Raw genomic sequence first — 13603 nt, 5'->3', positions numbered from 1 at the left:
CTCTCTCTCTCTCTCTCTCTCTCTCTCTCTCTCTCTCTCTCTCTCTCCATTTCTCGCATACAAATTCTCCGCTTGCGTTTTTCTGTTTTACTCAGTGCCGCGTCTAGACCAGTCGGGGCCCGAAGTCTATTGCATTGAAGGACCACTTTTCCCATCAAATATTCAATAATTATGAAAATCAAGTAGAAAAATTGTATAATAAATTTCGCCTTCGGTATGATAAATATGCCCACTGATGCCACATAAAAGATTAACAAATACGGTAGCGTTGGGCCGTATTTAATTCTAGTGTCAGAGATTACGGATCGACGTTACGCGATTTCATTGTTTAAGATTGAATTTGTCTAGGAAATGTATTATATAATACACATAATCATCGTAGCGGTTGGCTCGAGAGGTACGAACGAAGTAACGCCGGTTGTAGTCACGCTCTCATAGTTTTCAAGGTTGCTTCATTGAGTCAACGTCCGCTTCCTAAGTTATCCTTCTCGATCCTATCGCCACGGTATCGATTTTCTGGCAGGAATATTTTCTCATGAACGCTCGAGCCTGTAATCCTTATTCCACCGATCTGTCAGGCGCGGTATAGTTGTGCAATCGATTACAACTATCCATTCAGGGATCTTGGAGTCCAAGGACATCGTGTCTTGCGTAGCATGGCGAAACGCTTCCAAATACAGAAAGAAGATATCCTTTCGCCATTTTCTTTCGCGTCACCTCGGCCCGTTTCGAATAATTTCGCATTTACACCGCTGAATTTTTCCAACCAAACGAATAATCATTCTTCCAACGATCGTATATTGTTTAAATATTATCTTCTACCGTCGAAAAAAAAAAATATATATTCACATTTGTTTAATTTCAACGATTTTCTAACGCTGTTGCGTACCATCTGTTTGGAACATCTGCTCGATTGTTCGGAGGAGCGTAAATAAAAGGCATAGAGAGAGCAGCTGCTCGGAACGATCCAACAGTAGTTCACCTCTAGTGATGGCGCCACTCTGTTGGTTTTCTAATCGATAAGTTTTTCTTATCGTAATTCGCGATTCTTGTCGTTTTTCTTGTCCTAGAATCGATCGGTTTCGATATGCGTGGTATCGTGTAACGTTGCAGCGAGTACCAAAGACATTTTGAACTCGTTCAGACCTGTCGAATAGGTATTCGAGTCGATGTCCTATGCAGTGGGGCAACGTAGGAACGTAAACAAATGTCATGGGTGCATGGGTTCGGGGAAACTGTTATGCTAATTGCACCGGTTCGGTGTTACAGTCATCATTTCTATATATAGCGATGACATTGGTGACTCATATCTGGCTACAAGCAATCCACGTACATATAGCGTGTACAGGTCTGTTAGGTGGGGAGATGGCAGGGCTGGGCGATCTTAGCTTCCCACTAACTATATTCATATATGGTCACGCAGCTCAATACAACCAACGCGGCCATGTAGGACAGTTGTAGGTCTCGTAGGCGTGCACTATCGTTTCGCTGCTTTGGCAGCGATAGTCGGAAACTTGAATTAAGTTCACCTCGCAATTACAAATAGACGCTTAACGCTCCAATTGCTTCCGATAGTCGCGAGTACAGATAGGCAACATTTTACTCGAATGAACTGTTGAGATGTACGTGCTCTGTGCAGCTGTTACTCGAGAAATTCAAATTCGCATTCAACGAGTAACGGATAGAAGAAGCTTATCTTTCATTTAAAATTCAGTGTTTGTTTAGATAAAGATTTTGCCTATCTCTGTCCGTGAGAAGTCTCAGATCCAGACTAACTTATATGGAATACATGTTTTGAGCAAATAACGAAAACGCGACGCGCGACCGTTTTCCGACCTATGATAACATGGCGCGCGTTGCGGACGACACGATAGATCTAACGATCTATGACGCTAGGGCAAGCTTAGATTCAATTGGCACGTGATCTTTTTTTCTATAATTTTTTAACGAACAATTCGATTTATCATTTTCGTTTCTTATGAACCAGAAAATCTGGTCCATAGCGGTTTAAGTTCAGCGACACGTTTTCCTATTTTCATTTGGGAAAGGTCGCGCGGTTGGTCGGCCAGTTATTTCTAATACGGCATCCGCATATCAGCCGACATTCTCGAGCGCACATCGATTTCCAGAAATATACCAGAAGGTCTTTGAACTATAGTCACAGAGAGGTGCGCGCACTCTGATTGTGCGCGTTGCTTCGCTGCGTCTTCGTTCCGCGCGCATTCGTCCACGTCGAAACCGAAGGAGTCTACTAATAGGAGAGGAAGATTCATCATTCGTGAGACGATTAATCTCGTTCGTCGCCGGAGCGGCTAGTTTTGTATTAAAAAATGATTAAAAGCAACGGGGAAAATTAGGGAAAGAAACGTTTCCGTCAAGGTCTTAATGAATGCGTATTACGACTAGTTACACGCGAGCTATTTCAACGTCGCGGTCGTCGAACCCGTCGGTCGATACTACGGAACACTGGAAACGGATGCGAGGGTAATCGTACAGAGAAAGCGTCGGGTGTCTAGCGCGAACCATCGTCCTTCCTTCTTTTGTATTCGCGAGCACAGCATTCAAAGAGCCAAACCGTGTATCGTGTAATCGCGATACCGTTACGGTACATAACTCTTTCCAACGATTTTTCACGAACGTTACACTTACTTAGTTTAACCCTTTGCAAAGAGCGCGAAAGTTTACAAACTCTTTTCAGGATTGATCATTAATCAACTATGGAAATTTGTTTCAGTTTTGGGAAATAATCAGTGACGAGCATGGCATCGACCCAACCGGTACCTATCACGGCGACTCCGACCTCCAGTTGGAACGCATCAACGTCTACTACAATGAGGCGTCCGGTGGTAAATACGTGCCACGTGCCATCCTCGTCGACTTGGAGCCGGGAACCATGGACTCCGTTCGTTCTGGACCTTTCGGACAGATCTTCAGACCCGACAACTTCGTGTTCGGTCAGTCTGGAGCTGGTAACAATTGGGCCAAGGGTCACTACACCGAGGGAGCCGAATTAGTCGACTCCGTTCTCGACGTCGTCAGGAAGGAAGCCGAGAGCTGCGACTGCCTCCAGGGATTCCAGCTCACTCACTCTCTCGGCGGTGGTACCGGATCCGGTATGGGCACTCTGCTCATCTCCAAGATCCGCGAGGAATACCCCGACAGAATCATGAACACGTACTCGGTCGTTCCCTCTCCAAAAGTATCCGATACCGTCGTAGAACCCTACAACGCTACCCTCTCCGTACATCAACTGGTAGAAAATACCGACGAGACTTACTGTATCGACAACGAGGCCCTTTACGATATCTGCTTCCGCACCCTGAAACTCTCTACACCCACCTACGGCGACTTGAATCACCTCGTCTCACTCACGATGTCCGGTGTCACGACCTGCCTGAGGTTCCCCGGTCAGTTGAACGCTGATCTTAGAAAACTCGCTGTAAACATGGTACCGTTCCCACGTCTCCACTTCTTCATGCCAGGATTCGCTCCACTCACGTCTCGCGGCAGTCAACAGTACAGAGCCCTCTCGGTACCAGAGCTCACGCAACAGATGTTCGACGCTAAGAACATGATGGCCGCCTGCGACCCCAGACACGGAAGGTATCTCACTGTTGCAGCTATCTTCCGTGGCAGGATGTCGATGAAGGAGGTGGACGAACAAATGCTGAACATCCAGAACAAGAACAGCTCGTACTTCGTCGAATGGATCCCCAACAACGTCAAGACTGCCGTCTGCGACATCCCACCTCGTGGTCTGAAAATGTCTGCCACCTTCATTGGAAACTCCACCGCCATCCAGGAACTGTTCAAGAGAATCTCCGAGCAGTTCACCGCTATGTTCAGGAGGAAAGCTTTCCTTCATTGGTACACTGGCGAGGGCATGGACGAGATGGAATTCACCGAGGCGGAATCCAACATGAACGATCTGGTTTCGGAATACCAACAGTACCAGGAAGCTACTGCGGACGAGGACGCAGAATTCGACGAGGAACAGGAAGCCGAGGTCGACGAGAACTAAAGACCTCTCTATCTACAGCCAACCAATCCCCCTCCGTTATCTCTCTTCACTCATACTGCTTTTCGATTCCGCCGTTTATCTTTCGTCTTTTTGATTTCTGTTATTTTTCGATTTCATTTTTTTTTTTACAGACTTTCTCTTTTACCACCATGGCTCAATCAGGCGCGCTTTTTCTTTATTAGTACCGCACTCTGCATAATTCGAAAGAAATACTCTATTTGTCGGTCCGTTAATTATTATTATTATTATTTTTTATTTTCTACGTCATTTACTCTTTCGATTGACCTGTTTACGAGGCGCGTCTTTGTATCCAGTGTATAGCCGCTCTCGCGGTCATCACCGTCTTTAAATAAATTATTACGATATAAGTGTATGTTTTATAAGAACCCTTTATTATATTAGCCGCGTAAGTGCCCGCATCAGACGACATTGGTTTTTGTATTTATAAAGTTACAATTGTAGGCGTATTTGTATTTATATTTCTCCTCTTTTTATCTGATAACTTTTATACCATGACAAATAGATCTGAATAAAGTAGATCATTCAACCAAGCAGTATCAATCGAGCATGTCGTAATTAAATATATCCAATCGACAACAATTACAGAATTTTATATTGCTTCCCTTGTAACTGTCTTAGCAATTAGTGCAACCTTGATTATATGTTTCAGGAGTTTTAGCATCGTCGTCGTACGTGATAAGTATTTGGTATCGAAGTCATAAGATAAGCTCTATCCCAAGTGTATCTTTTATCTGCTGTGTATTATTCAGATCAAGAGCATAGAAACGCGGATGTCTCACGGTGACAGTGTCGCCATCTGACGATAAAAAATAATGACCTCTGGCTCAGTTTGGCATCCATGTTGGTACCATGATTGTAGGTACCGAATTTATTGACTGGTACAGTAAAAATAATTTCATTTCATTTGTTTCCAAAATTGAAGTGAATTAGTAGGATGTACTTTATTTAGTCCACACAAAACACTTAGGTGCACTGATGGAACGTTTTAAAATGAATCATTAAGTCCACGGTTCGGTAACTTGCGATCTTATCGATTCCTCCCAGGCATTTAATTCTCCTAATTCATTCTTTTGCCGCAAATTATGATAATTACTTTGTGGAATTCCAGGTGAGACGAATTCATGCAAATTGAACGTCTCGTTTAAAAGTAGTTAAACTTGCAACAGGACGTAAAGTTTGTTGTTTGAATAGACGTTGCATGGTACGACACGGTCTCCATGGAATTTTAACCACTGACCGCAGCTTTTGCTAGCCGCATAACGGATTACCGCGATACAGTTAGAGTCGTTCGAATTGGAGCTCTGCGACAAAATTCTTTCGATTCGTTATCTGTCTATTTCCATATGCCCATCTTCCATTTCGTTCTCAAATTTACGAATTTTATTTTCCAACCTCTGGCTCTTGTTCTCCTCGACTCTGTTCACGAATGCTCCAGCGTCTAGACGGTCTATCTAGATTAGACTGAAGGTATGCGTGGACTTTCAAGCAACCCTAATTCATCTTTCACGACAGCGTGTCATCATTTCCTATCGTGGCTTCGATCGAAACGACTGCAACAAGGAACGAGGCGAACGTTGAATCGCGACCACTTCCTCTTTTCGAATTCCAACGCCCCCGCGCCATTAACGAGGGTAACTGGGATGTCGTTGCCCCTTTCTCGCGCAATTCGTCGGGCATGCGTAATTTTTTAATTACGGCAACACCTCTACCTGCCGTGTCTCGCTTTAATATGGTATGGTTTTTTCATCCTGAAAGGTACCGTGGTCATTAAGTAATAGTAAGTTTGATATAAAAGCAAATGTAGATATTCGTGTCGACGTCCCTCAAGAGGTTAAATGCCTGCGAATCCTGTTGTGTTAACGTGTCCATTACAGGTCTATACAAACGAATAATTAAATAAAGTGTCTTTTGGTCGATTCTATATGACAAGGCAGCAGACGTGACGGGCGAGGTGACTCATCGTCCGGCTATACGAGGCGGCAGCCGTCTCGGTTCGCGAATTCGATCCAGCCTGAGACGCTGCGTGCTAATTACAAACTGCATTATTCTATGTCGAAACGAGCGAAACTCACGAGCTCGAGCTTCCTTTCCATTTAAAAATCCCTTGAAATGGCCATTCAATCGCATGGCAAAGTTCACCCTTCTTTTTAAACCTGTCTCCTCGTTGCAGAGATAGGTATACAGGGTGTCCCAAAACTCGGGGAAGAACCGGAAATGTGGGGTAGCTGAGACGATTCTGAATAACAATTTCCTTTGCAAAAATGTCGGATGGGGCCTCGTTGAGGAGATATTAACGGAAAACGTCGACCAATCAGAGCGCGCGGATACCGATGGAGCGGCCGCGGTAGCGAAGGCTACGCGCTAGGTCGATGCTTCGATGCACGTCGAGTCACTTGTTCGCGTGCAAGCGCGGCCCCCAGCGCGTAGCCTACGCTACCGCGGCCGCTCCAACGGCATCCTCGCGCTCTGATTGGTCAGTGTTTTCTGTTAATATCTCCTTAACGAAGCCTCATCCGACATTTTTGCAAAGGAAATTGTTGTTCAGAATCGTCTCAGCTACCTCCCATTTCCGGCTCCTCCCCGAGTTTCGGGACACCCTGTATTTAATTCTGAGTGAAGAGTAAAAACTCCAGACTTGGTAAGAATAGAGAGAATACATGAATGCCTCGACTGCCATCCTCTCGTAGATAAAATATATATTCATATGCGGGTAAACGAAAGATAATACGACCACCGTTATTCTGACTGTTGGCTAGCATAACAGGTGAGCAGAATTCCTATCGGTCGAAATGTAACCTGGTCTGTGAAACGTTTCCAGGTGCCACGAGCTCGTAAGAACTGAGCATAAAATCAGCAGTGGTTCTGCATTTTTGGACGCATCGTAACCCAATATTAAAGGAAAGCGAATATTTTCGACCGTTTCGAGTGCGAGAGGCGAACAAAGAGCAACCAGTTGGCACAACGAGGTGGGAGCAGAGGGATAGGGACGGAGTGACAATAATAGAAGAAGAGCTTTCACCAGCAGCAGGGGATCGTGGAAGCGTAGAGCAACTCTCGCAGCTGGAGACGAAACCTCGTCTCGATTATCGTCGTTTTCGACGGGCAGCGAAGAAAGCCAAGCGTCCGCGACGTTTTAAGAGTGACTCATTGTGATAAAAAGGTCTTAGGAGCTCTTTCCTCCGTTCGTTCGAACGTTCCTCTCGACTTCCAGCGATATCGAGGTCTCGAGAATCCGTGGAATTCAACGGGACGAAGTAAAAATATTTCTGCCTCGAACACCGCAAGGACGTAGCCCCCGAAAGGGTATCCTCGCTCGAGTTGCATTTCCGCTGGATGCGCCTCGAGTCCATTGAACAGGATATCCTGTTCTCTGTGGCTTTTTTTTCGATGCTAGTTGGCCAGATACGGAAGTCGAACGTTATGGCAGAAGCCTCACTCGTTGGATTGCAAAATGCCAAGTTCCCGAATATTTCTTTCTCATGGGAGACCGGAAGCAAACTATGATAAAATTATTCTAGAAGTGGACTAGTTTTTTCTTGCTACTCGAGACGCCTCTCAACCTTTCCTCGTTCCTCAAAGTCTGGTCGCTGCAGCACAGAGTTGAGATGAGTTCTGGTATCCTCGCTGGTTTATCTACGCGACCTTTCGTATCTGATATCCCCTGCAACCCTTCCAAACGATTCATACCAATCTCTCATTCCCGACTACTGACACTCATTCTTCATTCGGAGGAGGTTGCAATTTTCTGTGTTTAACCGAGGTGCAGGTCAGGAATTTGGATAAAGTGGAAAAGTACAGGGAAAGGGGAACCCGAAGACCTGCACTTGTGCGTTGCGTGGATCGATTGTATCGACCGTGCTGTTCCAAGAAACGTTGTGACTCGTCGCTTGTAAACCATAGAAGATCGAGCGTTAATTACACCTCCTACAAGCATAAAAAATTGCAACTTCTTAATCGATAACTTCTTTGGATCTCTATTTGTTCGATAAATTCCAATCGGAAAATTCCAATTTGAACATTCCAATTACAGCCAGATCATCCAGTTTCATAAATGCTACATATCTGGTAGTTTTCTAAAAGAATCTCAGCTCCAGTACCCCTTGCATTCCCTCCTCAAACGACAATTTCTTTCTTTCAATACTCCAACTGTAATCAAGCGAACCTCTTTAATTCCCTTACTGACGTCGATGTGTTCCTTCAAACGGGGATTTCCTTGACTTCTCCGTTCCTAGTATATCCGGTGTTCGAGCACTATCATCCTCGTCGCCTGACTCCTCTCCTCGTCAGTCGTCAACCCCCTCCCCCCTCCCCCTGCTCGCAAAGGCTGGTGCAGGCCTGCGGGTGAACGAGTCTCGGTTCGAGTCGACCTCAGGACACCGACACGAACGCGTATATTCCTCGTCAGTTTCGCTCCGCAGGGCTCCAACTCCGCTCCGCTCCACACCGCCCCGGCACTCCTGCGCGACGCGACAGTCTACTCTCTGCGCCCGCTTCGCTGCACACGCTCTCTCCGCGCGCGATCCTCGCACTCGTGCACCACGCTTCGCTCGAGATTCCACGTCTACGCGACCGACGCACGGCACTCCTCCGCCCGAAGGGATCAGCTGTTCGCTTCGGACCGCACCTTTCCACCCTCTCGACGTCGCCAAGGGTACGCGAAGAATCCAGACCGAGCGCAAAATGAGGGAGATCGTTCATCTTCAGGCTGGACAATGCGGAAATCAGATTGGCGCGAAGGTAGGTCGCGACCTGTCCTTTTAAACTTCTCGGGACGCTGTTTCATTCATGGTGCCACGGCGTATAGTTTTCTTCGTGTAAAATGGTTCGTTGGAGCATCATTTGGAAGTTCGATGGTAGATTTTATTTGAGCTCTTCAGAAATATCGGTACACGTGTACGTTTCGTTTCTGAGTTTTTTTTTTTTCTTTTTTTTATTAGAAGGGTAAACAAATATTTAGCGTTAAATCTTCCGATGACGTATATCAACGATTGTACATGTTTAATAAAGTAATTCCTCGAGAAGTTAACGTAGAGTCAAGTGATAGAACGAAGTATTGCTTTTTCAATTTTTGTACGTTCGGGGTAATTTCTGAGTCTCGCCGCAACGAACTCTAAAGCGTTTAATTTAAAACAATGTTAACATTCGAAAGAAACAGGAAGTTGCCCGTCGTTCCTCGAGAATTGGTATTATTTTAAAGGGGGTTCTGTCCGCTATTTTGGAACAAGAAGATTCCCTCCCGTTCGAGGCCGTGCTGTTAAACGAATTAAAGATAAGGCGGCGGCTGGTAATCAGTTGGAATTTAAAGAGGCTCGTTCTTTAGCTGGCAAAGGGCTTCGTAACTTGTCGACTGAAAACGCGCCGCGACTGGTCGATGAGGACGAAGAAGGAAACGAACGATTCCCGAAGCAGACTTGGAATTCGATGCAAATACCGATACCGATAGCGTGCATTGGCCTTTGATCGCCTAATTAACAAGTCGAAGACGCGGAATTCCCGCATCGAAATTACCGATCGAAACTTAATCAACACTTTGAACGCACCTAGAGTGCATCCAGCGTAGCGTGGCTCCGAATTGGTTTCGTGGATGCGGAATGCAAGTCTAACGATTTCTTATTCGCGTTGTAAACGATGCCTCCCCCCCCACCCCCGGTTTTTGACGTAAACAAAGCATAAACGAGACGCTCGCGGTCAGGATGCTGATGTCTGCCGAGCGTCCCTACCTACCGCAACGTTCTGCTGCTTTCTGTATTCCGGGTTTGAAAATAACCCTAACTCAACGAAAATAAACAGTCTTGGCTGCTGGCGACCTGGTTGGAAGACATCGTTGCTCGATGGATAGATATTTACGTTGGGTCAGCTACGGATCGCACGTTTCGAGAAAAGGAACAGAATTTATCTAATTTTGAAAACGGGACCAACTGTTGAGTTTCCAGTTGTACTCCGCACACCCGTGGTATTTCGCGGAGTTAGGCTCCCCAGTGTTCTCAGGACGATCGTTAAATTCTTCCGCGCGGAAAACGACGTCGGGCGACCGATTGTAAATCGCATTCAGAACAAAGGGGCGTAGTTCGTTCCTTGCCGCTGCAAGGAGAGGCCAGTTGGGACCGTTCGAGTAATTGGACGGGAGAGAGAACGAGCAGCCCTAATTGGCTGTGCCGCTCTAGTAATTAAGAGTACCTCGCTTCCAGATCTCTGCTCGATCTCGGCCGGAGTCGCGGCGCGGATCTATTAACCGTTAATTGCTGGCCAACGATTATCTTGGTCATTAACGATCGTGGTCGCGTCCTGAACTTTTTGTCGCGGTACAGTATGGACTGTACGGTACCGAGAAGATTGTCTTCGACGATGCACGACCGCGCTGAGATGAAACTTTGTCGAAGGGTAGAATACACTGGAATTTCGATAATCTTGTGATTTTGAAAAACTCCTCATCCTGAACGTGCAAGGATTTCAAAATAATGCCACGAGATTTATAAAAGAGTTGGTATCCTGTTGCTTCCTAGAGTATACTTTTCGTGGCTTCTCGAGCATTCTACTTTAAAGAGGAAACAGAGATTCTTCTCCTGTTGGTCATAGAGGGTTGCTGGCGCTTAGAATATTCTAAGGGTTCGGTTCGCGTCGCCGTCACCGCGACGCTGGACTATTAATAGATGGGAGAAAATAGTGAAGGCGAGGAAATGGAGAAGAGCAACGACTCGGGGTCCAGGGAGTATGGGGACACGAGCCAGGGGGCAGAAGCCGCGTTAATTTCGTGTATCTCTATTTTTGGACGATGCGTTATCCTTGCTTCCACTCTCCGCAATTCCTTCCCATCTCGCAATGCTTCGACCAACGATCGTTATCGGATAATGGAATGAACGTTTGCGTTACAGTTCTGGGAAGTGATCTCCGAGGAGCACGGGATCGATCAGTCCGGGATCTATCACGGGGACAGCGACCTGCAGCTGGAACGAATCTCCGTGTACTACAACGAGGCTTCCGGTAAGGATTCGTCGGCGATGTTTCAAGTTTCTGTCGAAACCAGATCACAGCCGCGATGTCTCTAGAGATTACACGTCGCGAGACATGTTCGCGAACGAACATAGAACGAAAATAGAAGCCACTCTCGCTGAACATGGGGGAAAAACGAGACACGCGAGAGGTCGCATTTTACGACCGAAATAGCCGCTTTGTGTGTTCACCCTTGGCTTTCACCCTAAGGAATTCGCGAGGCGAGTTGTACGTTTTTCGCGACGCCGTCACGACCGCGCCCTCTTGGCACCGAATTTCATTCCTCGGCGAGTATCGAAAAAATTGAAACCTCCGCTATAAAACGATCTACAAATTTTCGGCCGTCCGTGTATCGTCGCGAGCGTCGTTCTCGAAGCGAAATTAACCACCTGGACGTCTGATTTGCAAACCACGGGACGCGTCAGTCGAAACCGTATACGCATTTCCGTCGACCATTTAAAGGCGTTGTCGAGAGTTTTTGGTTGGAATGACAATACCTTTTCAAGCACGTTTAATATGGACGACAGGACGCGTCGTAGAAGACGCGAGCGGCGCCGACTTTGGAATAAACGCGCACGTTTCAATGCTAAGCGTTTGTTTCGCGATTTCTTAGGCTCCTTCAATGATTCACTATGTACACCCTCAACCCTAAATCCTCGCACTACCGGATCTAGTCTCCGTGTACTGTTCCAGTCGCGACGTCCACCAATGGAGGAGGAAGTTTTAGTGGAGGCAAATATGTACCGAGAGCTATTCTGCTGGATCTCGAGCCAGGCACCATGGACGCCGTTCGTTCAGGCGCCTATGGGAAGCTCTTCAGGCCCGACAATTTCGTGTTCGGGCAGTCAGGGGCTGGCAACAACTGGGCCAAAGGTCACTACACCGAGGGAGCCGAATTAGTCGACTCTGTGCTCGATGTGGTCAGAAAGGAATGCGAGAACTGCGACTGTCTGCAAGGCTTCCAGCTCACCCACTCCTTGGGAGGAGGCACTGGATCTGGAATGGGCACTCTGCTCATCTCCAAGATCCGCGAGGAGTATCCCGACAGGATCATGAACACTTACTCGGTGATGCCGTCGCCTAAAGTGTCCGACACCGTGGTGGAGCCTTATAACGCCACTCTGTCGGTTCACCAGCTGGTGGAGAACACCGACGAGACCTACTGCATCGACAACGAAGCCCTTTACGACATCTGCTTCCGCACCCTGAAGGTCTCGAATCCCAGCTACGGGGACCTGAACCACCTGGTCTCGCTGACCATGTCCGGCGTAACGACTTGTCTCAGGTTTCCAGGCCAACTGAACGCGGATCTGAGGAAGCTGGCGGTGAATATGGTGCCATTCCCGCGTCTACACTTCTTCATGCCCGGTTTCGCCCCGTTGACGTCCAGGTCCATGCAGCAGTACTCTGCGCTCTCTGTGCCAGAGCTCACGCAACAGATGTTCGACGCGAAGAACATGATGGCTGCCTGCGATCCGAGACACGGCAGGTATCTGACGGTGGCTGCCGTCTTCCGTGGAAGGATGTCGATGAAGGAGGTGGACGAGCAAATGTTAAGCGTCCAGAACAAGAACAGCTCGTACTTCGTCGAGTGGATACCTAACAACGTAAAGACTGCCGTCTGTGACATCCCCCCAAAGGGCCTCAAGATGTCCTCCACCTTTATTGGAAACACCACTGCCATTCAAGAGTTGTTCAAGAGGATCTCCGAGCAGTTCACCGCCATGTTCAGAAGGAAGGCGTTCTTACATTGGTACACGGGCGAGGGGATGGACGAGATGGAGTTCACAGAGGCGGAATCCAACATGAACGACTTGGTCTCGGAATACCAACAGTACCAAGAAGCCACAGCTGAAGAGGACTTCGAGGCTGAGGAATGCGCCGACGACTTCGAGACCTGCGAGCAGGAGTAGATCTGCAGACAAGAATTGGGAGTTTCTGGCTTCGATCACTCTCGTTCCTCTGATTTCGTTTCTAGCTGAGATGAGCAAAGTTCTGTTCTTCTCGGCAATCACTGTTCTATTCTATTCCATGTCGTTCGCTCGATTCAAAATTTCATTTCATTTTAGAAGCGAAATTGCAGTAATTCGAAATTTCTATCGAGAATTTTGCTCATCTCTGGTCTCTGTCTCTGCTCTTTTCAGCTTCGTCGAGGCGAGTCTGCGACGCGTTCGAGGAGCTCTTTTTATACTTTTATATATACACGATACTCCTTTTTTTTTTTTTATATATGTATAAATACTCGCAAAGATGCAGCGTCCAGTACAAGCGTCTCAACGTTGTGCTTTCTGGAGATTCTTAAACGCTACGTTTGGATCCTTGAACAGCGTCGAGGACGACTGCGCGAGATCGCTCGACGGGATACTCTAGAAGGGATACTCTAGAAGGGATACTCTAGAAGAATGGAACGAGTGTCCAAGGGCTCGTAGGAGACAATCGGCAACGACCAAACACCAAAGCACCTCAACCAAAAATCTGCCTTCTTCGTTACATCCACAGAACTTATATAGTATGCGTATAACCGTGGCACGCGTTTTAATGTAGCGCAAGTTTGTTCCTTACGAAAATATA

General features: G+C 47.0%; 2 protein-coding genes across 2 annotated transcripts in view; both read left to right on the top strand.

Annotated features, from left to right (window-relative positions):
• The window catches only part of LOC128889417 (tubulin beta-1 chain), a 5744-nt gene extending 1172 nt beyond the window's left edge, over positions 1-4572 (top strand). The window contains exon 2 of the mRNA XM_054147044.1: positions 2735-4572. Within this exon, the coding sequence (XP_054003019.1) occupies positions 2735-4021 (1287 nt within the window). The 3' untranslated portion in view covers positions 4022-4572. The remainder of the gene's footprint in view (positions 1-2734) is intronic.
• A 3617-nt stretch (positions 4573-8189) lies between these two features.
• LOC128889416 (tubulin beta chain-like) lies at positions 8190-13597 on the top strand. The gene is made up of 3 exons (XM_054147043.1): positions 8190-8779; positions 10915-11023; positions 11726-13597. Exons 1-3 carry the CDS (start codon positions 8723-8725, stop codon positions 12943-12945), a joined length of 1386 nt encoding a protein of 461 aa, XP_054003018.1. The 5' UTR covers positions 8190-8722; the 3' UTR covers positions 12946-13597.
• Positions 13598-13603: the final 6 nt, after the last annotated feature.

This window comes from Hylaeus anthracinus, unplaced genomic scaffold, assembly GCF_026225885.1.
Source record: "Hylaeus anthracinus isolate JK02 unplaced genomic scaffold, UHH_iyHylAnth1.0_haploid 11997, whole genome shotgun sequence".
NCBI classification, from domain to species: domain Eukaryota; kingdom Metazoa; phylum Arthropoda; class Insecta; order Hymenoptera; family Colletidae; genus Hylaeus; species Hylaeus anthracinus.
This window is presented reverse-complemented; position numbering and strand designations above follow the sequence as displayed.

What these genes read in the sequence shown, in the direction of transcription:
- LOC128889416 (XM_054147043.1), top strand. Translation starts at nt 8,723, where the DNA reads ATGAGGGAGATCGTTCATCTTCAGGCTGGACAATGCGGAAATCAGATT. An exon ending in GAAATCAGATTGGCGCGAAG is followed by an intron (nt 8,780 to 10,914) that starts GTAGGTCGCGAC and finishes TTTGCGTTACAG; the next exon opens with TTCTGGGAAGTGATCTCCGA. An exon ending in GTACTACAACGAGGCTTCCG is followed by an intron (nt 11,024 to 11,725) that starts GTAAGGATTCGT and finishes GTACTGTTCCAG; the next exon opens with TCGCGACGTCCACCAATGGA.